General features: G+C 37.5%; 2 protein-coding genes across 15 annotated transcripts; both read left to right on the top strand.

The window, feature by feature from the left end:
* Positions 1–2241: 2241 nt before the first annotated feature.
* On the top strand, positions 2242–10664 carry LOC148853684 (protein STICHEL-like 2). Of its 10 annotated transcripts, none has more exons than XM_088942041.1 (10): positions 2242–2604; positions 3129–3236; positions 3384–4402; positions 4481–4810; positions 4920–5130; positions 8078–8263; positions 8373–8591; positions 9073–9817; positions 10251–10320; positions 10419–10664. In XM_088942041.1, exons 2-10 carry the CDS (start codon positions 3209–3211, stop codon positions 10491–10493), a joined length of 2883 nt encoding a protein of 960 aa, XP_088798167.1. In that variant the 5' UTR covers positions 2242–2604; positions 3129–3208; the 3' UTR covers positions 10494–10664. The 10 variants fall into 10 exon arrangements, with proteins under 10 accessions (XP_088798167.1, XP_088798158.1, XP_088798163.1 ...); XM_088942039.1 differs by lacking the exon at positions 2242–2604 and adding an exon at positions 2672–2810; XM_088942037.1 differs by having other exon boundaries at positions 2448–2604; positions 3384–4810.
* Positions 10665–12824: 2160 nt separating this feature from the next.
* LOC148853683 (Peptidase C78, ubiquitin fold modifier-specific peptidase 1/ 2) lies at positions 12825–25931 on the top strand. Of its 5 annotated transcripts, none has more exons than XM_088942028.1 (13): positions 12825–13156; positions 13233–13586; positions 13673–13941; positions 14855–14942; positions 15081–15256; positions 16873–16963; positions 23223–23345; positions 23459–23503; positions 23627–23703; positions 24541–24629; positions 24772–24883; positions 25083–25185; positions 25444–25931. In XM_088942028.1, the coding sequence occupies exons 1-13, from the start codon at positions 12967–12969 to the stop codon at positions 25461–25463; spliced, it is 1737 nt and encodes a 578-aa protein (XP_088798154.1). In that variant the 5' UTR covers positions 12825–12966; the 3' UTR covers positions 25464–25931. The 5 variants fall into 5 exon arrangements, with proteins under 5 accessions (XP_088798154.1, XP_088798156.1, XP_088798151.1 ...); XM_088942025.1 differs by having other exon boundaries at positions 12826–13156; positions 25449–25931; XM_088942026.1 differs by lacking the exon at positions 23459–23503 and having other exon boundaries at positions 12826–13156; positions 25449–25931.
* Positions 25932–26128: the final 197 nt, after the last annotated feature.

Raw genomic sequence — 26128 nt, 5'->3', positions numbered from 1 at the left:
TTTAATATAGGTAAATGATGGATAGAAGTTCATAAGAAAGATATAAGTGAAAGGGGCTTCTTAAAAGAAAGGTGTGCCTTTGTCCTGTGGAGTCATGGATTGAATATGAGGAGTTATTTGAAAAACCAAAGTCCATTAAAGAGTTAAGAAGTTGGAAAGCCATCTTTTGAGCCCCTTTGAATCATGGAGAAAATAAAATTAATTTTGATGCTTCTTGTCATAGGAATGGTAGGTGTTCTGTGGTGGCCATCGCGAGGAACCATTGAGGTGAAATTTCGGACTTCAAAGGCTACTTCTTAAGCATTTCCATGATAAACTTTGCTGAAGCGTGGGCAGCTTGGTGGCCTACTTTTGTAACCACTCGATCATCATTGAAGGAGAGTTGAACATTATCATCCGTTGTCTTAAGGGGTTGTCTTCTCCCCCTAGAAACCTTAGTAACATCATTTTTTATTGCTTACAAATGAAAGACAAGTTGGAGCGTGGCGTCATTTACAGGCATGTCTACAGGGAGGCAAATCAAGCGGCTAACTAGATTGCAAATAAAGCTATATCTTTGGTTGATGGGTCAATTTCTTATAACCCTTGTAGTATTCCTAAGGATCTTGATTTAATTTGCTTATGGGATGTTTGGGGGCATGCTACCCCCCGACTTGTGTAGCACCTCTTGTATGTATTTATATTGTACATATTTGTATTTGTACTTTTTCCAAACTGAGATTCATAAAAAAATAAAGAAAAAAAGAAGATAGTGAATAATGTCTATTTTGGTTCAATCTCAAATTAAAAGATAAGGAACAATGTCTTCTTTTGAAGGATAATTTTGATATTATCAAAAGTGTTAAGTGGCACATTAATTAAACAAGATATTTATTAGGCTCCGCTTGTTTCGATACAAACGCTGAACCAGGGTATTCATGTTTGCGAGTGTTTATTTCATGCATAAAAAAATAATGATTATCAAAGCAAAAATGTATTTTATGACACCTTTGTACTCTGATAACAGAGCATTAATGTACCTATTTTTTTGATACAATTTTGTATTCTTTTAATAATTAACTTTTTTACCAAAGTTAAGGTGTTGGAGCATAAGATAATTGGAGCATTTAATGGTGGGTCTACATTAAAAACCGATTTCAAACAAACAAGATGAATACAAAAACGGTTTAAATTGAGAACTGTATTTGTATTCATGAACTGAAATATGGATAAATATTTAATGTACATGTTGCGTTTGCATTGCAACCAAACGCAGCCTTAGGAATTTTCCCAAACACCATAACAGGCGTCAGGCGGTGGCCGGTGAATGCAACCGGAGAAGCGCGTGAACATACGATCCCACTCCTGTCTCTTGGGCTTGGGCAGTTGGGCCTTGGCTGGCTGTTAAATGTTGAATTGTTGATGTCTTGATGATAAAAGGTAGTATTCGTACCATCTAGAGATTGGTGGTTGTGGTTCATCCTCCATTCAGTATATATATATATATATATATCCAAATCCTGTATTTATAATATAAACCAAGTCTATCTTAAAACCCATGATGTCATGTATGTAGGCCCACAATTACAAGCCCATTGATTCCGGTGCAGTTGTGCAGTCTGCAGGCCGCCCGTGTGGGAGTAATGTTCTGCTAGTTGTTTTGTCGCGATATACAAATCTATTCAATACGCTTTTCAAATTTTAACCGCTTTGGATCCAATCATGTGACTGGTGTCAGGCTGTGTTCCGTTAAAATTTTGAAATTTTGAAATTGTTTGAGTGTTTTTTAATTTTTATGATTTATTAAAGTAAAAATAAAAATTAGTCGTACTGCTGATGAAATGAAAATTTTTGAAATGGTTCCAGTGGTACTCTCTACTTCCAGTCCAGGCTCCACGCCTCCATCCTCCCTATTTGACCATTTGAGTATGTATTTTGAACGTCATCCAAGAATTGTCATGCAACCACAGGGTCTCAAGCTTGATCCGTTGTACCGTCAAAAAAAAAGCTTGATCCGTTGTCGTTGGAAAATTACATGGACGGTTGAGATTTATTCATCTCTGTGGTCCTCCACGCTTGCAGTGCTCCAAATCCAGGTGGGACCTGGGAGGTGGGGAGGGGAGGGACCCGCTCAGGTGCTCGATGGAGGTGCAGCAAGTGGTTCCCACTTCCTTTCCCGAATTCCCACCGGAAATAATACAGCTTTTTTTTTTTTTTTTGGTGAATAATAGAAACAACCGTCCCGAATTTTACCCACCTTGGCACCTTGGCACCTTGGCCCGGTTACGGGGCCAACCACTGCACTCTGCAACGAGAGTCTGCAGAACTACAGAACCGGGCCAAGGTGGGTAAAATTCGGGACGTTGCTCCTATTTATGGCGCCTATAACACCCTCGCCCACTACCTATTTTTACTAAACTTGCCACTCGCTTCACGTCCACTAGACACTAGTGTACCATGCTACTATCACTGACCTCGAGCACCAATGCAACAATTCAAGATCTGTGCTTCAGGTTCAGGGTTTGAGATATAAATAATGAGCTTAAAGCAAAACTACAGTTTACAGATTTCTTATGTTCTTGGAATGTCGACGGGCTTAAAATTTAAAATAACTACAGTTTACAGGTTTGTCTATTACAAATTTGTCAGTTGATGGTTTCTTTGATTAAAGAATTCCATATTTTGAATTCAAGGACCGTACACTTCCTTTTTCTTTTCTCTTCCTACTCCCGCCTCCTCAGTGTCGTTTCGTTGGGTTACAATTACAAATGAAGGGAGTTGAACTTGAACTTAGTACTTAGCAAATAAAAAGGAAAAAAAAAATGAGGAGAGTAAGAAACTCTTTTACTTCTTGTAATTTCAAGGTTTTTTTTTTTCGGAACATGGATTTGCATTTCTCTTATTGCTGTTTTCCAGGAAAGAAAGAATTTTTCCTTTCCATCTCTCGTTCAGTCTTCCTTCCATAGGCTTTGATCAGAGTAACTGTATTGTTGCCTATGTTTATGCTCAATGAGACTTGGCTTTTTGTTTCCCCATTTTCTTTTCTTTTCTTTTTTTGGTAATGGTGATCGCCATGATGAGAAATCTGAACTTTCTACAACATGAAAGATTGCTAATGCTATTTCTGGCATTTTGCTTTTGTTGTTCAGGTTGGGAAGCACAAGTTGTTTTCTTTTGCTTATTGGGGCCCAGAATTTGAACCGGTAGGAAGAAAAGAATCCTTTTGAGAATGTCGGATGGGAAACGTCATTGTGCTGGTATACCTCTTTCAAAAACTCTGGTAGCTCTTAGGAGGGTGAGGTCGTTGAGAGACCCATCAACCAACTCTATGAGCAAATTATCTGCTTTTGCTGATAATCTGACATGGGAAACTGATTCTTGCAATGCGCTCTCTCTGCGTCTAGTAAATGCTTACCAAGAAGCTGGTTCGGACAACCACAGTTTCCGTGAGTCCAACAATGTTTATTTAAATGGGACAATGGAGGAATTTGGTAGTGATCCTGAATATAGTTACAGTTGGAGAAAATCAAACCTCAAATGGACTTCATCAAATAAATCAGCTCGGCTAAAAGATAGGGGTTTGGGTTCTCTAAGAGCAGAGAACTTTGATGAAGTTTGCTATCCCAGATTGCGTAGAATTGGGATGTATGTGAGTAAGTCATCTAGTGACAAATCATTAGATTTGGAGGAGGTGGACTTGCATAGTGAACCCACTTCAGAAACAGCAAGATCACAGAGGATTGACTCTACTACTCTAAAGAGGAAACTCAGATGTAGTACAGGAACTAAATCATCTGGGGTAGAAAGGGATGTTCTCGGGAGTCAGGTTGATAGTCCATATCCATCTCTAACTGTAAGTGATGCTCGGGTGGATGTGTCAAGCCACAGCACATCAGTCTTGGCTAATGAAGAGGTTGATGTTTTGGATCACTACCACCGTGGATGTGGCATTACTTGTTGCTGGTCAAGAACTCCAAGATTTAGGGAGTCAACTCTTCCTCCTGATGTAGAACATCATCCTTTATTATCAGCAGCAGCAGGAGGACGGGAGACAGGTCTATCTGGACAAGAAAGGAGCTGCACATTTCTTAAGAGACAATTTGCTCCATGTGCAGACAACCCAAGGAGTTTCAGCCAGAAGTTCAGGCCAAGATCTTTTGATGAATTGGTGGGGCAGCATGTGGTGGCACGATCCCTTTTGAGTGCCATATCGAGAGGGAGAATTGCATCCTTCTATCTTTTCCATGGTCCCCGTGGCACAGGTAAGACTTCAACCTCAAGGATTTTTGCAGCAGCTTTAAATTGCCTCTCCCCTGAAGAGCATAAGCCATGTGGGTTATGCCGAGAATGTACACTCTTCTTCTCTGGAAAGAGCAGTTATGTCAAGGAAGTGGATCCTGCAAGCATCAACCGGACAGACAGGGTTAGATTCCTCCTTAAGACTGCAATTCTCTCACCAATTTCATCACGGTTTAATGTCTTCATCATTGATGAATGCCAGTTACTGCAACAAGAAACATGGGCAACTGTTTTGAATAGCCTAGAAGACCTCCCACAGCATGTTGTCTTTGTAATGATCACTGCTGACCTTGAAAAGCTACCACGCGGTGCCATATCGCGGTGCCAAAGATATCACTTTCCAAAAATAAAGGATGCTGAAGTTGAAAGCAAGTTGGAAAGAATATGCGTTGAAGAATGTTTGGACTTTGACAAGGCTGCTTTGGATTTTATTGCTGCTAAATCTAATGGATCCCTTCGTGATGCAGAGATGGTGCTTGATCAGCTTAGTTTGCTGGGGAAAAGAATTACGGTTTCATTGGCATATGAACTTGTAAGTTTCTGATATAGCACACACAACTTATTGCCTTGTGCAGATTGGTATGCCTTTACAAGTATCATAATTTTTCCTTCTCTTATTGCCTTTTTTTTTTTTTTTGCAGATAGGTATTGTTTCAGATGATGAGTTGCTTGATTTGCTTGACCTGGCATTGTCCTCTGACGCTCCAAATACAGTTAGAAGGGCTAGGGAGCTTATGAAAACAAGGGTTGATCCCATGCAACTGATATCGCAGCTAGCAAATCTCATAATGGACATTCTTTCTGGAAGATGTCAGGCAGAGGTTGGGAGAAATTTTTTTGGGCAGCATACTTGTAAGTTTAACTTTCTTACTAATTGATTTACTTTTGATATTGTCACTGTGACAGAAAATCCCTGTTTCTCATTTTGATTGGTTAACAGACTATCAAGGAGGATGGCAATTTGATAATGTTAGTCATCTTAAGTAGGAGGATCTTGAACGATCTGGTTTCTATCAAATATAAATTTTGGAACCTTCTATTTGCCTTAATGGAAAAAAATGAAAAGTCTGTCAAAATAAAAACAAAAAAAATTCAAAGAGTGCTGAAAAGTTTAGTTATGTTACCACCCTCTGTAGATTTTTGTTATCAAAGTTACTTGTTAGTTATTACTCGTAAGCATGGAAGAACTGGAATTGGTGGGGGAGGGTCCAATCAAACCCACCTCAAAAATGGTTGAGGTAAGACTTCTGGTATCTGAACGAATGCTTCTATTGCTGCATGTATTCGTAATCGTGAATTAGTACAATAAAGATTTCCATAATGTGAAACTATTGGAAATACAATTTTTACGGACGTCCATGTTTGCTTTCCATCACTTTCTTTTTGTAATATAGCCAAAAGGTTGTAAGTTTGAACCAATGTTTTGAAACCCCAACTATTTTTCAACTCCCAAAAGGGACTAGGTCATGAATCAACAGTTCAACCATCAGGTCTAAACTTGCTTCATGGTGCAAATTAAAATAATTTTTGAAGAACTAAGAGATATGCAGAACAGCAGAAGAAAATACTTTGCAGGGAATGGGGAAAAGAGTACGGTTGGAAAGACACCACTAAAAGTATTTATATGAGACGATATGGAATATTGTCAAAGAAGGAAAACGTTAGAAGAAAATGAAAAATTAAGAAAGAAAGCTAGGAAGGAAGGATTTAGGGATGATTTTACAACTAAGAAAAAGAATTGGAGATATTTTAGGTCAATTTGTTGAGAAGTGCATATTCTCTGTATGACTGTGGAAAAAAATAGGAAAAGAATAAGTGTAGCAGTAGAATTTCTAAATGAAATTTTGTAGTGATGTTTATAACAATGGATTGTATGGAACAAGTTAATTTGAAGGAGTTATCATTAGACCTTCCCCAAAATGATTAAAAAGATCACTTTATATGAGAAATTCTCAAAATTCTAGAAACTAGGGTTTTAAGTAAAGTTTCAGATTCAATTTGGTAGGATGAAGGGTGATAGAAACTTCTAGGGGAAACTAAACATAAAGGACATGTGAATATGGTTTGGCAGAAAAGGATGAAATGAATTAAAATGGGCAAACTTTGGGTTTTTATGTAAACTTGAAATCACATTTAGTCCTTTAGAGATGTTAAATAAACTTTTTTGATGAAAAATTTGTAAACCATTGATGGCTATAATGGCTGCTTGCAAAGTTATAGAAAAGAGAAAAAACCTGAAAATCATTCAACAAGGGCCTAGGGTTGCTATAAGGAATCACCCATTATAAGCATAATGTGAAGAAAATTCGTTCTGAATGGTCCAACTGTCCATGTTTTAGAACATTGATTAGAATCCCTCAGGCCTCAGGGGCATTTTTACTCTAGTTTTAGTTAGGATGATGTTATACCTAAATATAATGTATACCTATATCCATCTGAATCCGACCAATTATAACCCAAGTTGGCCGGCTTTGTACTAAGAAGTAGCATTGCAAAGCAGACACAGTTATTATTAGTCATGTTAGGAAATGTAAGCCTAGTTGTCCGTGTTGACGTGTTGGCCAAGAATGGCAACACCTTTTTTCCAATCATGCATGGGCTTGGATAATCTTTCTAAAAAACCAAGGGAGAAAAAAATAGTTTTCAAGTAAGCTATTCATTATTAGGCTTATGTTAAAAATAAGTGCTTAAAAACAAGTGCTTATTTGAATAACCACTTATTTGCATTTGGCACCCAGCTTCCTCAAGTGCTCATTTTAAAAAATAAGCACTTATTTTATATTGGGTGTTTAGTGGTCTTTTCTCTAATAAGCACTTGAACAAGTAATTGTGACTCTTTTTCCTTCATTTTCTTTCAAAATTTCAAAATATCCAATCCAAAGTGAATAAATAAAAGTACTTTGATAGAAGCAATTTTATAAAAGTACTTTTACAAAGTGCTTTCATAAAAGTACTTCCCTAAAATTACTTTTATAAAAGTGCTTTTGTAAAAGTCCTTCCGTAAAAGTGCTTTTAAGAAGGTACTTCCGTAGAAGTGCTTTTGTAAAAGTATGTTCATAAAATTGCTTTTGTAAAAGTACTTTTATAAGAGTACTTTCATAAAATTACTTTTGTAAAATTACTTTCACAAAAGTACTTTCATAAAAGTGCTTTCGTAAAAGTACTTTGATAAAAGTGCTTTCATAAAAGTAGTTTCATAAAGTGCTTTTGTAAAAGTGTTTTCATAAAAGTGATTTTGTAAAAGTACTTTTCATAAAATTACTTTTATAAAAAATGCCTTTGTAAAATTGCTTTTGTAAAAGGATATAATTGGTATTTTAAAAATTTACTGGGGATAATTTTGGGAGAAAAAATTTTGAATAAGTGCTTATTGTATGAGCACTTAAAAAAAATGGAAATTTGGGCTTAAAAAATAAGCCCTTAATTTTAAAACAAGCACTTATTTCGGGCTTATTTCCCAAACACCAATAAGTGCTTAATGGTGTGGTCCCCGCCCAAATTAGCATTTATTTATTTTTAAGCACTCCCAAGTATAGTCTTAATCAATTAATGAATATGTACCTGAAAAACCATAATGTCATTAACTTCTTTTGGGCAAGAATAGTGTCATTAACATAAAGCTGTAATGTAATAATATAACTAAGAAATTATAACCTAATAAAATACATTAATTAATTATTTAGAAGTGACCAATACTTTGCCTTAACTATATCTTTTACTGTTAAAATTGATTGACAAATTGTGCACTTTGTATACTCGATTAGTTGTCTCATCAATTTCTAATATATTCTTTTAATAGCTGAAGGAGACTTTCACAGATTGAGGCATGCATTAAAAGTACTTTCTGAGACTGAGAAGCAATTGAGGACATCTAAGAACCAGACAACTTGGCTTACAGTAGCCCTTTTACAGCTAAGTTCTGTAGAATCTTCATCCTTGGACCCAAATGATTCAAGACCATGTTTGAGAACAGAACAGGAGAAAGGTGTGGATGATCAGAACAATTTGTTTTTTGATAAGTGATTATATTGGTTGACAAGGTTCTACTAATCTAAGGGAGAAATATTTAATGATTAAGTTTACTTTTGATGCAGAGGATGGCTTTTGCAGCACATCTCCAACAGGAGATATGTTTAAGCATTCTGTTTCTTGTTTGTGCGATGACAACAAATCTCATAATTCAGAGATGCATGAAGATTGCAAAGACAAATTAGAAACCATTTGGAAGAGGGCCATGGAGAGATGCCAATCTGATACACTTAGGAATTTTTTACAGAAAGAAGGGAAGTTGACTTCTCTCTGTTTCAACCAAGGTATGTACAATTTTTTTTCTTTGAATTGTGTAATGTAAGCCTGTGTGCACATTCGATTTTGTATGGTTCAAAATATGAGAGAGCATAGTGGTGCTTAAAAAGATAGAAAAACATATTCTTTTTGTCTTTTACACAGAAAACAGGTACCCCATATAGTTTATGAAACTGCTTGGAATCTGGTGACACTGGACCAATAGTTATGGTCTGAATATGGTGCCCATATTTTTCCACATGCTAAATACTCGTGTTATAACTTGACACTTGTTCCTGTTAATCTTTAGTTGTACCCCTTTATGGTGGGTCCCATCTATAGTCCTGTGGTCACAGATACAAGATTTTGTCATAAAGTTGTATTGTTACAATCAACTTGTTTTGTTAACTCAAACTACAATAAATTTTCATAAATTACAGAATTTTTAAGATGTTATCTTTTTTAAAATTTCATAAAATCATGACTTGATAATGCTTGTCTGAATTTCAGGTGTTGCAGTAGCTGAAGTGGAATTTTGTCATCAAGATCATGTATCTAGGGCAGAGAAGTCATGGAAACTGCTTGCAAGTTTACTTTGCCTTGTCCTAGGTTGTAATGTAGAAATTAGAATCAATCTTGTCCCTGGTGCTTCTGCGACAACCATTGTGAAAAGAAAGAAGCTATCATTTTGTTTGTTGAGCTGCTCTGGTAGAATGAGTGATGAGTCATATTCAACAACAGAAGATGAAAATAACCATTTAGATCACTCTGATTTCACCTCTGATGAAGCTACAAAAAGGGAAAAACATATTGAAAGTTGCTCATCTGATTGTGGTTCTCACTTCTCTTCTACCTGTTCTCATCATAAAGCAACAACTACTACTGGTAAGAAGAGCAATGGAAACTCTCTAAGCAGCAGGACAACCACATCCCACAAATCAGAACATGATACAGAGGGATCCCAGTTAGGAGTCAATTCTTCAAAAGAAGAGGCAAATGACTGGGGCCACCAGGATTTTTCTATTCAAGAACCTGAGGATCAACCAAGCTGCTTCTCAAAGACTGTGAGGTTCCATCGAAGGTTATGTTCATCTACTGCATCTCAAGGGATCTGTTTGAGGATTCATGCACACAACAAACTTGAATTGTCCATTCCAAGGAAGGCATCTTTTAAAACATATTACTGTGCCAATGAACCTGACATTCTATGCCCCAGCTCTAATACATGCGGTAACAGTTTCATGGCTGACGATGGGTATGTGATTTTATAGTTTCTAGTTTCTTTTAAATCTTACTTTATTAGGATACTTAGATAGATAGATTGACTGTGCCTGAAACCATTTTGACAACTTAGAAACTTGGTGGAAATAGAAGCCAAATTGACAACCCTACTCTCAATGAAGCTTTATTCCTACTGTTTGGATCATCTAGGAGAACTTGCTATGCTATTCCACTAGGTCATATCCATGCCCTAGCATGAGGTTGGAATGAGCTGGTATTTATGTCCTTCAGGCTCGGTTTGGAAAGAGTAGAAATACAAATATGTACATCACAAATAAAGTATTCTAAAATTTAGAAGTTTTTTTTTCTTTTTTTGAACATTATCCATCATATTCCCATTGTCAATGCTCGTCAAGTTTTCCCTTGGAAAGAAGTCTCATTTCATTTTTTTACTTGTATTTTGGCAGGCAAAGGAAGGAATCTGGACTTGGCTTAAATGTGCACTGCTGGAGAGCTCCCAAGTTTCCTCTTAGAAGGGTAAAAGCCGAGCATCCATACTGTTGAATACTGTGTTTCATTTAAGGAGAATAAGCTTTTTTTTTTCTACAAGTTAACCTGAGTATGTGCTACTCCAGGCTTGGCTGCTGAGGCAACAAGGTCAAGGATCTCATATAGTGAGTTGGGTTCTGCCATGCACGAATGCAAAATAGTTTTCTGATAAAACTGAATTCTTCAAACATTTTCTGCTGCACTAAGCATTAACAATTGTACCCTCTCAGATGTTGCAAGCATATCACAGACTTACGTGATTGTGTATATTGAGTTGGAACTAATCAAACACAGAAAGGAAATAAAGAAAGAAAAGTATGTACCATGAGTAACATAAGGCAGAAGAAATCACCAAGCCATTTTGAAAGCCTCCAAATTCCAATAGTCGAGCTTGGCTTCATTTGGCCACCTTTGCTGGTGCATGATGGGGCTTGCATTGGCGAGCATCCCACTTGTATCTCGCTTGTTTTCTTAATAATAGAGATGCTTGTCCAACCGCTACATTTGTTTTCCCTGTAATTGAACGTTTTCAGCCCAGGTAGGCGTTGCAATCTTGATCCGATCCACCCAGACCTACGGGTATGGGCTGACCAGGTTGATGGTCCCATTCAACAGGTATTATTGAATTGGACCAGTCCAGATTTAATGGTCCAAAGTATTTATTAGGTTGTATTAAACCTGCTCCAATTGAATCAATATCCAGTCCATTGACAGAAGATAAAAAAGAAGTATTGGTGTCAATGCACCAGGTTTGGGTTGGACCCAATCTAAATTAAAACCAACTTGAACAGATGGGATGATCCATACATTGAATTAGACCAGCCCAGATGGTCAGGAGTATTCATAGGATTGGATTGGGCCTGGTCCATCTGTAATGGATTCATATTGGATCGGGTCTGGTTGAACCAATATCTATCCAGTACATTGACAACCCTACCCAGACCCATCTCTCTCTCTCTCCCTCTCTCTGATAAGTACTGCATCTGGATGATCTGGCATCATAGAAATTGCCATTTCACTAATTAATTAAATTAAAAATGATCATAACCAGTGCAGTGAACCACAACCACAAGAAGAGAAATAGAAAACTTAAAAACAAAGGCCTATGTTTGCAAGTAAATGAAATCAATTTATTAACTTCTTTAAAAAGTGAGATTTTCTTTGCTCCCTGATTATTGAAATTGCTCCAAGTCTAAGCTCACCTGCACTCCAAATTCTTCAACTCATATGGCTATAACTCCTATTCATCTTAACCAATACGGCCTAATTAACCACCATATTGCATTTGCTGATTTTAGTGTTGGAGTGCTCCTCCCTAGGGAGGAATCACCTAGGCGCCTCTAACTCTAGTTTTCACAAGTCATCAGATTAGCACAACTTGTTCAATTCATCAAGACAACTCATCTGCTGCTTATCCACATCAACCTAGACAACATTAAGGAGTATTTTAGTAAATTCAATATACAGGTGGAGGACAAAAAGGGTCGGGTTTAGCTTAATACTATATTCTCGTACCTTAAAAATTATAAAATCTTTAAACCCATCTTCACCTCAAAATCTTTTTTTTTTTCTTTTTGTTATGGTCCAAAGTGAGAACAGAGTAGTCCAAACCTTTGGGTTGGTGCTTTGGTTCCAAAACTCATACACCGCTTTCCTTAAAGCTATGTTTGGTTCTTGTAAAGGTTTCCCTATCTTTTCCCTACTTTTTCCTTAAAATTGAAACCAATAGAATCATAGCCATAACATATATTTGGATAAATCCCTTAAACCTCCCATGGGTTTTTGAAAAGGCCTTAAACCTTTGATTTGCCTTTAAACCTCCCATGGCTTTTGGAAATAAATGGATTTAACTCCAATTTTGGCCATATATAAAATCATCAAACGTTTGATGTCTAAAATACCGTTAAACATTTGACCGAAAAAACACCTTACATCTTTAGCAAAAAAATAAAATAAAATACCTTAAACCTCTCTCTCTCTCTCTTGCAAAAACAAGTTTATTTGTTTATGCCAATGATAAAATGAAATACTAAAATATATTTACTCATATTAACAATTTATGCGTAAAATTAGAATTATGAAAAACTGATAAATTGACAAGAGAAATTAGTATGTGCATAATAGAAAGTAGCGTGCGGTCCTAAAATCTGGAATTTTAATTGACATTGTTCATTGTTCTTCGTAGGAGTTATCACTTGATTGATTGAATTAGTACATATAAATTTTAAAATTGTGAACTTAATTGTAATTATTCTTTATATAGTCGCCAGTCGGAAAATGAAAGTTCAAGTTTGCTGATAAAACTAGTTGTTGATTTACATTAAGTTGCAACTCTGGTATATTTGTGTGTATAACTGTATATCAGAGTTGTGGCGTGACCCTATGCAGAAAACCTTTACAAACTTTGCATTAGTTTTCTTGTCTTTTCCTTCTTTTTCCTTCACACCAAACATAGCCTTAACGTATTTTAAAAAAGTGACGGAAGGTGGTATCAAAGTGACTAAGCGCCCTACCCCAAAACTCGGGAGGTTTAAGGGATTTACGGTTACCTTGACCCAAAAAAACAAGAACAGGCGGGTAAGGTAACAGCTTACCTGGTACAGACGGCATCCGAGATTCCGACAGAGATCAACAATGGAGAACGAAATTGAGACCAGAAGGATTAGGGTTTTGTGCCGTAAGCGCATCACCACCACCAAGGAGCATTCTCTTCAGTGGCTGATCGGATCCCCATTTTTGCCTCCATTTACCATCATTTCCACATTCAGATGTCTCCACGCTCAACCTGGGGATCCCTTCTCCCCGGACTACACCAAAGAGTCAGGTCAGTTATACTTGTTCCATTGGTCCATCTTCTCTCTGTTCGAATTCTGTTTGAGTCGCTTCATCAATGAAAACAGACGATCTTAGGACATTACTATTGAGAGGATTTGACGTCATCGGAACATTTCTCGTCGGTAATACTATTTTGGAAGAAAATGCCCGTAAGGCAGTTGATGCAGCTCGTAGAATGAAAAAGTTCCTTTCTGGCAATGATCGGGGAAGTTGCAATTTGTTGGGAGCTGTTGCGGATTCGGTATCCGGGGACATTCGTTTTTTTGTGTCTGCATCAGAAAATTCTGCAGCCCTAGAACCTATTAATACCGTTACATATGAAGATTATCCTGAGAGATATCTATCAGAGACAGGTTGTTTCCTCCATTGCAAACTGTCAATCAACCTGCCCATTTATTTTCCGGCACATAGGCCATCTGGTTAGTTCTTTTAGCTATTTTCTGGTTTACATTCTATTCCGCTTGATGCATGAGCTCGATTCTAAGTGCTTGTTGTTTCATCTTAGATGCCGAGGGGATATTTTCTTCAGAAACTGAATCTGTTGCTGCCAAGTTCAAAGATCCACAAGTTGCTTTTATGATAGAAGGTGTGAAAGAAGCCTCTGGGGAAGTAACACAGCCAATTATTCTCCGTGGTGTGGATTTGGATTTTCATACAGATTTATCAGATGTCAAACTTTTGAAGGACATTACTAAAGAATCTAGCGCAAAGATTAGACCATGTTCTGACTTTTGCTCTAAGAATAAACCCCATTCTTCATTTACTCTTGAGAAGGTAACAGAATTTCTTGTAGATTTATGAATTCCATTGAGTTGCTGATATGGTATCTTTTGTTTTACTTGAATGCAGTTTTAGTGGATTAATTTTGTCACCATCTTAATATAATAATCAATAGAGTTCAACTATGATGTCAGAAAGACATGATACCAGAAAAACTTATAACCAATCAACCGGCATAATAAAAGTCATAACCGATCAGGCAGGTTTTCATCAAAATTCATGGGGGGCTTTGATAGGTCAAGGCCTTTTGGTATCATGTCTTTCTGGCATCATAGATTTTTGAGAACAGGCATCATAGGTTTTTCCTAATCAGAATGGCCATACATTTTTTAGCAGCACATGAAACGGCTATCTACTTATTGAGTCCAATTATGATACTACAAAGGGGTGATTCCTAAAAAAACTGATTAACCAATCAACCAGTATCATAGAAGCGGTAACTAGTTGTCTGGTATTAATTAAAATTCTTTTTTTTGTTTTTTTTTTTCATGTCTTTCTGGCATCATAGATTTTTGAGAACAGGCATCATAGGTTTTTCCTAATCAGAATGGCCATACATTTTTTAGCAGCACATGAAACGGCTATCTACTTATTGAGTCCAATTATGATACTACAAAGGGGTGATTCCTAAAAAAACTGATTAACCAATCAACCAGTATCATAGAAGCGGTAACTAGTTGTCTGGTATTAATTAAAATTCTTTTTTTTTTGTTTTTTTTTTCTGGTGGGTGGGGCGGGGGGGGGGGGGGAGGGTCTGAATGTCTGATTAGTCAAAATTCTTCTGGTATCGTACCCTTCTGGAATCATAGAAAACTTCCTATTTATTTTCCACTTTTGAAGACTATGACCATTCCTTGAAGTTTTTGCCAGTGTTATAGTTCTCTGTTGTAAAAGTTTCTGTGGTTAGAGTGCAGATACAGTCCAAGTAACCGTCCTGCTAAATAAATGTGGAAGTTCTACAGAATCTGCTTCACCTATTGCAGAATATTTGCCAGGTATTTTTTAGTGTTTTTAACTCGTATTTTATACTGAAGCATTTGTATTGCCATGTTCTAATCTAACATTGGTAACTTAATATTTTGGTTTTCCAATTTAATTCATTCAGTGTTAACATTTCCCCAATGGTTTTCCAGCTTCAGAGCCAGCAAGGTATTTGGTTGTCAGTTTTAAGCTAGATGTCCTCTGCTACACTGTGAAGGATCTTCCTGTAACATATGCAATTTCAAAGCTGATTGTGCCAGGATTAATTGATCAATTAACTACAATGAAGAAGGCTCTCTTGCCCAACCTCTTAGCACAACATCCTCAGGTATTAGGCTCCAAACTTAATGAAAACACTGAAAAGTATAAGCAGTGTTATTGTTTCTCTTCATTAATTTCAATGTTTTAGATGTGGGGAACACCATTAAATTTACCATGTGACCAGATGGTAAGATATTAACATGGCAAATATGTTAACTTTGAAAATAGATCTTTGTCGATGCCTGAGGTTGCAAAATACTTAAAAATCAACCTCTCTAAAGTGAACTTCCTTTTGAAGTTGGGATTGAGTATATGGAGGAATTGCAGGGTTGTTGTCTTGAAAGATAGAGACATTTTCATGGATATATGTGGGCCTTCCATGTGGTGCTCACTAACAATTCTCATTTATCTGTAACCCAATGGTGGAGACATTTAATAGGATGCCGGTTTCGTAGAAGAATTGAGAATTTGAGATGCTCTTGTAAGCTTACTTTATCTATATCACTTGCTTTGCAAGTATAACATTGATGATCTCTCCGTAAGGTGAAGTTTTTGGTTCTGGTTGGCAGTATTACAATTAAGGCAGAGTCCCTATGTAGCATCTACCTACAAAGGAACTTTATTATGCCAGTGTTATTAGGTGGTCAGCAGGTTGTTTTGGAATGAAGTTCAAATTATACTCAATGATGCATAGGTAGAGAAATAAATTGGGTTCTTGGCCTGACTAATGGTGTTCTGCTCTCTTCCTTTGATGATAAGTAACCATGAAGTTGGCATTCAAAGGGACCTTTCTAAATACAATATTTGTTTGTCCCTGTCATATGAAGTTGATATTCCAATTAATTTTGACTGTTTCTTCCTCGCATCCTATCATGGTGAATGCAAAGGCTGAATTTTTCTAATCTTGTTACTGATCACAGATCCAATAAAAAGAAAAGAAAAGAAACCTTAGGTCTTCCTGTGACAATGGTTTATTCTAAAGTTTTTTGCATTACTCTTATCTTGTAAATTAATGATCTAATGTCTGGAAGTGAGATAATGCTATCTTGATAGAGTCACTCGCTGTGTTTGTAAAAAAAAAAAAAGGGAAGAAGTTATAACATGCTGTTTCATAATTGGTAGCTTGACTGATTTCTTACCAATCTTAAGTTTTGCCATTAATTGGTACTGTGAGGGGTTTTGGTAAAGATTCAGTCGTCAATGCAAGTCAGTTTTGCCTGAAAGTTGCATGTTTGACACTATTCAATTACCATCTTTTCATTGCCCAGTTATTTCAGACTCTAGCTTCACAGTAAGAGATTGTTTTCCAACTAAGATGCAATTATGTTCTTGTTATGAAAACTGAGTATGTTGTTCCATCATATATTGGGTGCATTCTGCAGTAACATTTAACTTATAATATGCTTTTTTAATATAAAATATCAAATTCGTTGCAACTTTTGCTCAATTAGTTTCTTTTAATCCTATTTTAACATTACAGAGTATTTCCCACTATGCCTTAACCATCTGTTCCTCTAAGGGCATAATTGTCTCTTTCATTGCTAGTGTCAGACAATTTTTATGTTACTGTTGATACTAGTTATCAAGTGGTATTTTATCTTTTACCCATTTATCAGAACTTTTGCTTGCATGTCCCAGGGAAAATACTGTTTGATATCCACTAAGCAATATCTTGTTTTGCAGCTACACCCATATCACTTCTGCCCTCCTGGAGTAGTGCATCCGATAACAGTTATCTATGAACTCAGTTATGGCGAGACTGAGATGAAACAAGGTAGTTAAAACTAAGCAGACTTGAAAATTATAGTATAGAAGCAGAAAACGTGTTTGAGTTTGCCCATATTATAGAACTGCATTTGAAGCAGATGCCTATATTAAATGGTCTTTAACAGCTTTATCCATTTTCTTTTAATTCTTTTACTAGGAAACTCCATCAGAGAGTAGTAATGGAGTAATTTATTATAATACAAGTCAAAAACAGTTTCCTATGGATTCTTTTCCTTTTTGAAGAAGGAAAAGTGATTCTAATTTCTGTCTTAGTGCCTTTTCTTTTTCCTCATTTTGGTGTAATCTATGCCTCATAGATTTTGGTGCATGAGTAGGATGTAGGTATGTATCCAGTGGTCCAATCTGTTTGGCCTCAAAATCCTGGAATATGGACTCGACTAAGATAAAGTCACCGATTATGTATTGCTACATGGGCATATACATTAAAAAATAGATATCTGTGCTTTCTAAATAAGCAAGTTGGCCATACTTAATAATTTAGATTTGCTTTATTTTATACGTGCAACACGATAATAACAAACTTATTGACTCCTCTTACTACTTCAGGGCTTAAAATTAGCATAAATCTCATGTTGGAGTGATTTGCAAATGGAAAGGGACTGTCAAGTGGTTATTAGGTAGATGGGAAAAAGAGAAGGCCCTTGGTCCCTAGGAAATTACATGAACAAAGCTAGAGGTATTTTCTTCCATCATTACAGATACACTAGCAAGGAAGTAAGTAGGAAAGATTTAGGTTTTTGGGGGGGCACCAGGTCCAGGGGCCACATTGTAGAATGTTATCAGTCCACTGCTATTTTTTTGTCTTCTCCATTCATATACTTCTGACTGTCTGCCTATTGAAAAGAAAAAAATATGCTTTGGACTGTCAGGGTTCTTGTTTTTATCATATTAGTAAAACCTTTTTGATCATGTTAATGATAAAAAACAATAAAATTCTGAATGAATTTGAGGAAAATAACTTACAGAATGAGATGGCAGATGGGCTAGGTGTAGAAAATGAGAACAAGGGTGTAGGAAGTGGTGAGGGAATAAGTAGGAAAGGAAGTCCCAATAAGTTAAGTGTGAGGGAGGGGGAATAGTGAGGATTCCGTGGCAGCTTTTGTGAGGAACCTGGGGTGTAGCTTGAAAAACCCAAATGATTTGAAGATTTTCTTGCAAAAGGAGGAAGGTAAGGTGAGGAAGAGGAAACTGAGTGAGGCCGAAAGACTGAGGGATGCTGGGTGGTGGTGGGGGGGGGTACAAGCTTTTGGGTGTCAAAGGGGAAAGAAGGAAGGGGGTTAAGTGATGACCTATTGGGTTTGGGGGAGGAAAACAAGAGAGCAGAATGAAAATTGTCAGTTGGAATGTTAGAGGGTTGGGAAGTGCTAGGAAAAGAGCAGTAATTAAAGAGGTGATTAAAAAGATAAACCCAGATATAGTTATGTTACAGGAGTCTAAGAGAGCAGAATTTGATGCTAGATGGTCCAGGAGTATTTGGAGAGCTAGGGGGATCAATTGGGTTACTGCTCCTTCTTGGGGGTCTGCAGGGGGTATAATTACACTTTGGAAGAATGAGGTCTGCATAGGATTGGAAGAGTTGATAGGCCAATTTTCAGTATGTTTGAAGTTTAGGCATGGATTTGAGTGGGTTTTAACAAATGTTTACGGGCCTAATGATTATAGAGAGAGGAGGGTTCTGTGGGACGAATTGGGGGATATAAGGGGTTTGTGGGAAGGACCTTGGTGTATAGGAGGTGATTTTAATGTAGTAAGGTTTTCAGAAAAAACAAATAATCCTAGGCAGAGGGTGACTACAAGCATGAGGAAGTTTAACCAGTTTGTGGAGGTGTTTGAACTTAAAGAGATTCCTATGGTCCATAGTAACTGCACATGGTCCAATCTACAAGTTAATCCCATTTGTTCTAGGCTGGGTAGATTTCTCTTCTCAATAGATTGGGAGGAACATTGGGGTAATTTGACCTCGAGGACACTACCTAGGGTAACCTCAGATCATTGACCTATTATGATTGGAGAGGAAGAATTGGGAAATACAGGGCCTGCTCCGTTCAGATTTGAAAATATGTGGTTACACCACCTGGATTTCATTAATAAAATCAAGGAATGGTGGTTAGAAAGTGACCCCTCAGTAGAATGGTATGGGATGAGGTTCCATAGGAAGTTACAATTTTTGAAGGGCAAAATTAAGGAATGGAATAAGCTTGAATTTGGGAGGCTAGAAGAAAGGAAGCAAGTTGTGATTGCACAACTGGAAGATCTGGATGTGAAGGAAGGGAGGGGTTGTATTACACTGGAGGACAAAGAACAAAGGTGGAAATTGCGAAAACAATTGGAGGATGAATTGCTCAGGGAGGAAATTAGTTGGAAGCAAAAGTCAAGGTGTAAATGGTTGAAGGAGGGGGATAGGAATACCAAATCTAAGTGGAGGGGACAATCATTTCTAATCATGGTGAGATTGCTAGGGCCTTTGCAAACCATTTTAAATCTATCTATAGGAAGCCTTTAAGTAATAGGGTGTGGATTGAGGGGATGGAGTGGCCAAATCTAAGTGGAAGGGATAGGGAGTGGTTGGAGAGAGTTTGAAATGGAGGAAGACAAAGAGGCAATATTCTCTATGGATAGATCAAAAGCACCAAGCCCAGATGGTTTTACGATGGCATTTTATCAAGACTGTTGGGAGATTTTGAAAGATGAGCTAATGATGGTCTTTGATGAGTTTCACAGAAGATGAGAGATAATACGGGGTTGAATTCTACTTTCATTGCTTTGGTTCCCAAGAAGAGAGAAGCAACACACCCGAGGTACTACAGATCAATCAGTTTAGTTAATAGCTTGTATAAGATCATTGTGAAGGTCTTGTCTATTAGAATTAGACAGGTACTCACTACCATTGTGTCAAATAACCAAAGAGCTTTTGTGAGAGGTAGGCAGATAACTGATCAAATACTTATAGCAAATGAGAATGTGGAGGACTTCAAGAAATCAAGGAAAAAGGGTGTGGTTTGTAAGTTAGATTTGGAAAAAGCCTATGACTTGGTAGATTGGTCCTTTTTGCTGGAGGTGATGATCAATTTTGGCTTCGGGGATAGATGGTGCAGGTGGGTGCTAGGGTGTATTAGGACTTGCATTACTCTATTTTGGTGAATGGAACGGTGGTGGATTTCTTCCCGGCATTGAGGGGAATAAAACAAGGAGACCCCCTTTCTCCTTTCTTGTTCACCTTGGTTGCTGAAGTCTTGGGGAGATTGATCTCTAGGGCAAACTCTAGGAGCTTAATCAAAGGGTAGAGGGTAGGCAGGGAGAACATACCACTCACACACTTACAGTTCGCAGATGATACGATTCTTTTCTGTGAGGGAGGGGACATGACTTGGATTAGGAATTTGAAACACACTATACAACTTTTTGAGCAAATGTCAAATCTAAAAGTTAACTTTGATAAAAGTTGTGTAGTGGGTGTGAATATGGGGGAAAGTGAGATCTTTGCATGTGCAAACATTTTGGAATGTGAAGTGTCGGATTGGCCTTTAACTTACCTCAGTCTTCCTCTTGGAGATAATCCTCAAAAAGGAAGTTTTTGGACTCCAGTTGTGGAGAGGTTTGAAAAGAGACTTGCATCTTGGAAGAAGAATTATTTATCTCTAGGAGGAAGAATCACCCTAATTAGGGCTTCCTTAGCTAACCTGCTCGTTTATTAACTTTCAGTTTTTAAGGTGCCTGCAGGGGTGGTTGACAAGTTGGAAAAGTTGATGAGAGATTTCTTGTGGGAGCCTGGGGAGGAGAAAAAGGATCATAGGGTTAGGTGGGAGGTGGTGTGTAGAAGTAAGCAGGAGGGAGGCTTAGGGATTGGGAATATTAGGAAGAGGAACTTGGCTCTACTAGGGAAATGGCTGTAGAGATTCTCATTGGAAAAGGAAAAGTTGTGGGCTAAGATAATTGGCAATATTCACGGGCTTGCAGAGAATGGATGGTACTCTGGGGTTATGGCTATTGGCAACAAGAGCATCACCATGGAAATCAATCCATGCTATTTTGCCTCTATTCTCTCCTTGGATCAGGTATGATTTGCACTTGGGTAACTCAATTAAGTTTTGGGAACATGTGGATTGGGGATCTTCCTTTGAAAGACCAATTTCCGGCCCTTTTTGCAAACTCCACCTTCAAAAATGAACCAATTGCCACTTTCCTTGTTCCCTCAATTCAAATTATGGGTTTGGGTGGAACTTGGGATTGAGAAGAGCCCTCAGGGACACAGAACTGAATTGTACCTCTAATCTCCTATCCATTCTTGATGGGGTTTTCTTGGAGCCGACAAAAACAGATAGTAGGATCTGGACCTTGTTTCCTTCTGGATCCTTTACTTGTGCCTCCTTCAAAGCCCTATTGCATCTGGAAAGTCCTATTGGCTTGTCATTCCCTGTCAAGGATGTGTGGTGTCGACCTATACCTCCGAGGGAGTTTCTGTTGGGAAGCTTTTCTGGAAAAAATTAACACAGGTGACTTACTTCAAAGAAAAAGACCCAATAGTTGTTTATCTCCACACTGGTGTATTCTCTGTAGGGTTGCTGGTGAGTCTGGTTACCACTTACTAATATCCTGTGTTTTGGTAAAAAATATTTGGGAATGGTTTGCTTCTTTGTTTGGGTACAAGTGAACTCTCCCAACGAATGTGCAAAGTTTGTTTACCTCTTCCTTTGTTAATTGCCCAACAAAAAAATCAAGGATCATGTGGAGGTGTGTGAGAGCTGCTGTTTGCTGGACAATATGGGAAGAAAGGAATTCAAGGATTTTCTCAGAAAAGGAGAAAGGGTTGGAAAATATGTTGGAAGTGATCCATATAAGGGTAATACACTGGTTGAAGACAATGGATGAGTTCACAGATTTTTCAACAGATGATATGTTAAGGAAATGGAAAGAAATTGCAATTTCAGTCTCGGCTAAGAAGACCCTGAATACTACATGGAATCCTCCTCCTGGATTTATCAAATTAAATTTTGATGGTAGTGGCATGGGGAATCCAGGGCCTTCGGGTATTGGGGGAGAGGGGGGGGGTTTACAAGATGAGGATGGTAATATAACAGCTATGTTCTCTAGCACAATTGGAGTGGGGGATTCGTTGAGGGCTGAGGGGTGTTAGCAGCCTTGAAAGGGGTACAAAGGGCTAAAGAACTAAAGGTCAAGAAACTGATTGTAGAGGGAGATTCTGTGGTGGTAGTGAACTGGTTGAAAGAAGACAATTCTAAGCTCTGGAGTTACAGTAATGAGAAGAGGAAATTCAAATGGTTGTCCAAGAATATGGAAGTTCAGTGTAATTCAGTTAAGAGAAGTGCAAACTCGTTTGCTGATGGTCTGGCTAGGCAAGGAGTGAATAGGATTTCTGGGTTCTGGGCTCAGTAATTATTTTGTTGTATTTCAGCTTGGGATTTATCCTTTCCCTGGGGAGTTAAGATTCTTTAGATCCCCTTTTTTTGTAACCTTATTTAATTTAATGAAATCTGTTGTTATTGATCCAAAAAAAAAAATTCTGAATGATCTGGTAAATATCTATAGCGCATAAGGCTTCCCATTTCAACTCAATAAAATAAAAGAACATATAGTATTAAAAGGTCAAATGGGAAGTATGGGCATTACATATATTCAACTTATTGCAGTGTTCTGTAACAGAAGTGAATAATTAATGTTGGTTGTGTATGCCAAATAGGTGGGTGTGTACCCAAATTGTTAAACTGCAAGAGCCATTTTATGTCAAGTTTGCTTGGGTACTTAGGGTTTCATAGAAGGGTGTGGCTGTCGTCAACCAACCTCACAGTCTACATTTCTAGAGACTTCTAGAATCATGAACTTTCAATCTAGATTGGATTTGGTTGATTTGACCTCAACCTATGGCCTTTTGAACCCTTGGTTTAGATTTCTCACAACCTACTAGAATCATGAAAATAGAGGATCCATGTTAAATCATCAAATATGGTTTTATTTTAGTTTTATTTTTTATTCTTAGATTTATGTATCAATGGGGGATTCTTTTTTTTTTTTGAAAGAAATTGAAGACTGGATGAAAAGGGATATGGATTCTCTTATGCTGTTACCTGCACATCATAATGTATCTTTTTCTCTCTTTTTTTGTATCAGCAAAGAGATATGGATTCTATCAATAAAAAATGTACTGTAGCAGAACATAGATTGTCAAGATGTGCCTCTGATTTTTTTTGACAACTTAGCTTTTGTTTATTTATTTATTTATTTTGCAGTTGAAATTCGAAGATCCCTTCATCTAAGGCTAGGGTTATCTTTGGATCGACCTCTTCTACTAATTGCGAATGCCATAAATTTTGCTCTTAAGCATAAAATGGAGAGAAACTCAATAAGAAAGGGTAGTTCCTAACTCCTGGATGGGCAGCAACCAGCTTAACCAGTCCTGCCTGTTTATGCTGAAACTTTTTTCTACAAAAATTTTAACTTGTGGAGTTCTAAATGATAATTACAGGTTCTGTTGTGCTTAAAGATGTGCACATTGGAATTCCAAGCAGTGGTAGTTAGTCTGTTGTAACTATTTCTTCTTTCTATTTAGGCTTATAAAGGTTCAGGGTGGTGAGCGTGGAAAGAATAGCATTTTGGCTATTAGTTGTATCTAATATCTTTGTGTCTTCTGCAGTTTCCGGGGGCCTTGTATCTCAGGTTGAAGGGTCTTATGAATATTATCACTATCTTCAAGATGGCTTTGATGACTCTGTAAGGGACTTTCTCCTTTGCCTTATGCTTTATCACCTTTTAGATTAATATAAGTTCTGCCTGTCTTTCAATTTTCTATTTGCTAAATTTCAATCTCAGATGTGGTTAAGAATTACAGAAAACTTTTTGTATGCTCATTCAATTTAGTGCTTTCTTCACATTATGGAGAGCTTGTCTTATAGAAAGTTAAGAGCATTCTTCTCTTCTTGTCCCCGTTTCCCCCACTTCCTTTCTTTTAAGTTTTAAGCCTCATCATGTACTGAACTTTTGTTCCTAGTTCTACCTGCATTTTGCATATCTAAGACTTAGACTCTCACTTAGGCACATTTTTTCTATGTTAGGATAGAAGAAGCCTTTAGCTATGCTGTCTTTGGCTTTCCATTAATCAGTTTTTCTTTCACCAACCTGGTTTTGACTAGGACTACAATGCGGTTTGGTGCCAACCAGGCCTAATCCAAAGGTGGTCTTTTTGGGTAATTTGCTAATTGGGTACATTAGATATTATTTCCTTCTGACAATTTCTTACTCATTACTCATAAGGAAGGAAATCGTATAGAAAACACAGAAATGAGATTTTCTGCCTAAAGGTTAACTAGTTAGTTTCTCTGGGACAAATTCTCCGACAGAGACTGAGTTCTGTTGAAATAAACATCTCTAGTCACTGGTTGGTGAATATGGTTCCCGTTCAACATGTGGAAGAACTGCAATTAATTGCTGATAAAAAAATTACAATAAATTTGCAGCTGAAAATTCATTGGACTTCCTCCCACAGCTTTTTCTTGTTCTGTGTTAATGTTCAGCTTTATGCTCTAATGAGTCATATTACTTGCCCTTCAGGGATGGGGATGTGCTTATCGCTCTCTACAGACCATCATTTCATGGTTTAGACTCCAACACTACACATCTATTGATGTTCCTTCACACAGGTAGAAAAGATACGCCATCAAGATCATACTATATATTAACCCAACACCCAAGTTTCACCCCTAAGAAATAAGTCTCTTGGGCTTAATGGAGGGTTTAACCGAAGAATTTTGGTCCAATGAGCTAGTACTTCTTTCTTCTCAGGGAAATACAACAAGCACTAGTTGAGATCGGTGATAAGGAGCCCTCATTTATTGGATCACGTGAATGGATTGGTGCCATTGAATTAAGTTTTGTTCTGGACAAACTTCTTGGTGTAAGTATGCCATGTATTTGAAAAGATAAGTATTTTTTGGCTAAATACCAAAATTAATCAGTATCACTTGTAGCATCTGATTGCTATGCTCCAGAATTGCAGTCAATATTTGCTGTAAAAAATGTCCAACAGTAGCAATAAACACATACATGCACACAATAATTTGTGGGTTTGACAGAATGAACTTCTGTTTGAACAGGTAAGTTGCAAAGTCATAAATGTAAGATCTGGAGCTGAACTTCCTGAAAAATGTCGAGAACTGACCTTGCATTTTGAGACACAAGGAACTCCAGTCATGATTGGTCAGTATGCAAACCCAACCAACCTTTTCTTTACCCTTCTCTATCAGTGGAAGAGATGAAACCATTTCAGAAATTTCCATATTATTTATAGGATTGAAAAGTTTACCACACAATTGGTATACCAAACGGAGAGTCCACTATGGCATAGAAATGGTATTCCATCTGAGGCACATGCTGATGTAAAGCTCAGAATGCCAGTGTGTGTCATGGGTGGAACCATCCATCCAGGGCCCTCATAGTTTGTGGTTTGGTATGAAGTGCAGGTGGTGGTGTTCTAGCCTATACTCTCTTGGGAGTTGACTACAACGAAGCAAGTGGAGATTGTGCCTTTCTTATACTGGATCCTCACTACACGGGTAATGATGATCTGAAGAAGATTGTGAATGGTGGTTGGTGTGGGTGGAAAAAGGCGGTTGATAGCAAGGGCCGGAATTTCTTCTTGCATGACAAGTTCTATAATCTTTTGCTTCCCCAAAGGCCAAACATGGTTTGAAACATGTGGAAGTGATTAGTGACACTAATGCCATACAAAAGAGTATTTATCATTTCTGAGCTAACTTGTGTACACTAAATCACATACAAATCGATGTACATCAGAGCTAACTGGTCGCCTTTTCAATCTGTATAGGGCCTACTACATCGAGCAGCTAAAGTGGCCTAGTGAATCATGAATTCATGATAATATAAATTTTGCAATCTATTGGGCCAGGACATTGGCTATAAGAGGAAAAAGAGTATTCTCATGCTATCGTAGCTATCAGTTGTTCTATTTATCCTGTACTTTTTTTATCAGGGGCGACAAAGCTTAATTTCACTGTAGAAGTGGTCAGAAAACCGGCCGAAATATTTTCAGACTGAATATTTCCATCCCTTAATCTCTTACCCATTTATAACATACGAAGCTTTGGTAAAAAGATTGGAAAAGGGGTATTGATTTTGGCTC

Source organism: Nelumbo lutea, chromosome 4, assembly GCF_056320005.1.
Source record: "Nelumbo lutea isolate HS-2025 chromosome 4, American lotus-T2T, whole genome shotgun sequence".
NCBI lineage: Eukaryota > Viridiplantae > Streptophyta > Magnoliopsida > Proteales > Nelumbonaceae > Nelumbo > Nelumbo lutea.
The sequence above is the reverse complement of the archived record's forward strand: the minus strand, read 5'-3'. Positions and strand labels throughout refer to the sequence as shown.

Excerpts from the sequence above, each read along its gene's own strand:
- LOC148853684 (XM_088942032.1), top strand. The coding sequence starts at position 3,209 with ATGTCGGATGGGAAACGTCATTGTGCTGGTATACCTCTTTCAAAAACT. Across the intron at positions 5,131-8,077 it reads TTTTTTTGGGCAGCATACTT|CTGAAGGAGACTTTCACAGA; the intron begins GTAAGTTTAACT and ends TTCTTTTAATAG. Across the intron at positions 10,321-10,418 it reads CCAAGTTTCCTCTTAGAAGG|GCTTGGCTGCTGAGGCAACA; the intron begins GTAAAAGCCGAG and ends GTGCTACTCCAG.
- LOC148853683 (XM_088942025.1), top strand. The coding sequence starts at position 12,967 with ATGGAGAACGAAATTGAGACCAGAAGGATTAGGGTTTTGTGCCGTAAG. Across the intron at positions 14,943-15,080 it reads TATTGCAGAATATTTGCCAG|CTTCAGAGCCAGCAAGGTAT; the intron begins GTATTTTTTAGT and ends ATGGTTTTCCAG. Across the intron at positions 25,186-25,448 it reads AGGAACTCCAGTCATGATTG|GTGGTGGTGTTCTAGCCTAT; the intron begins GTCAGTATGCAA and ends TATGAAGTGCAG.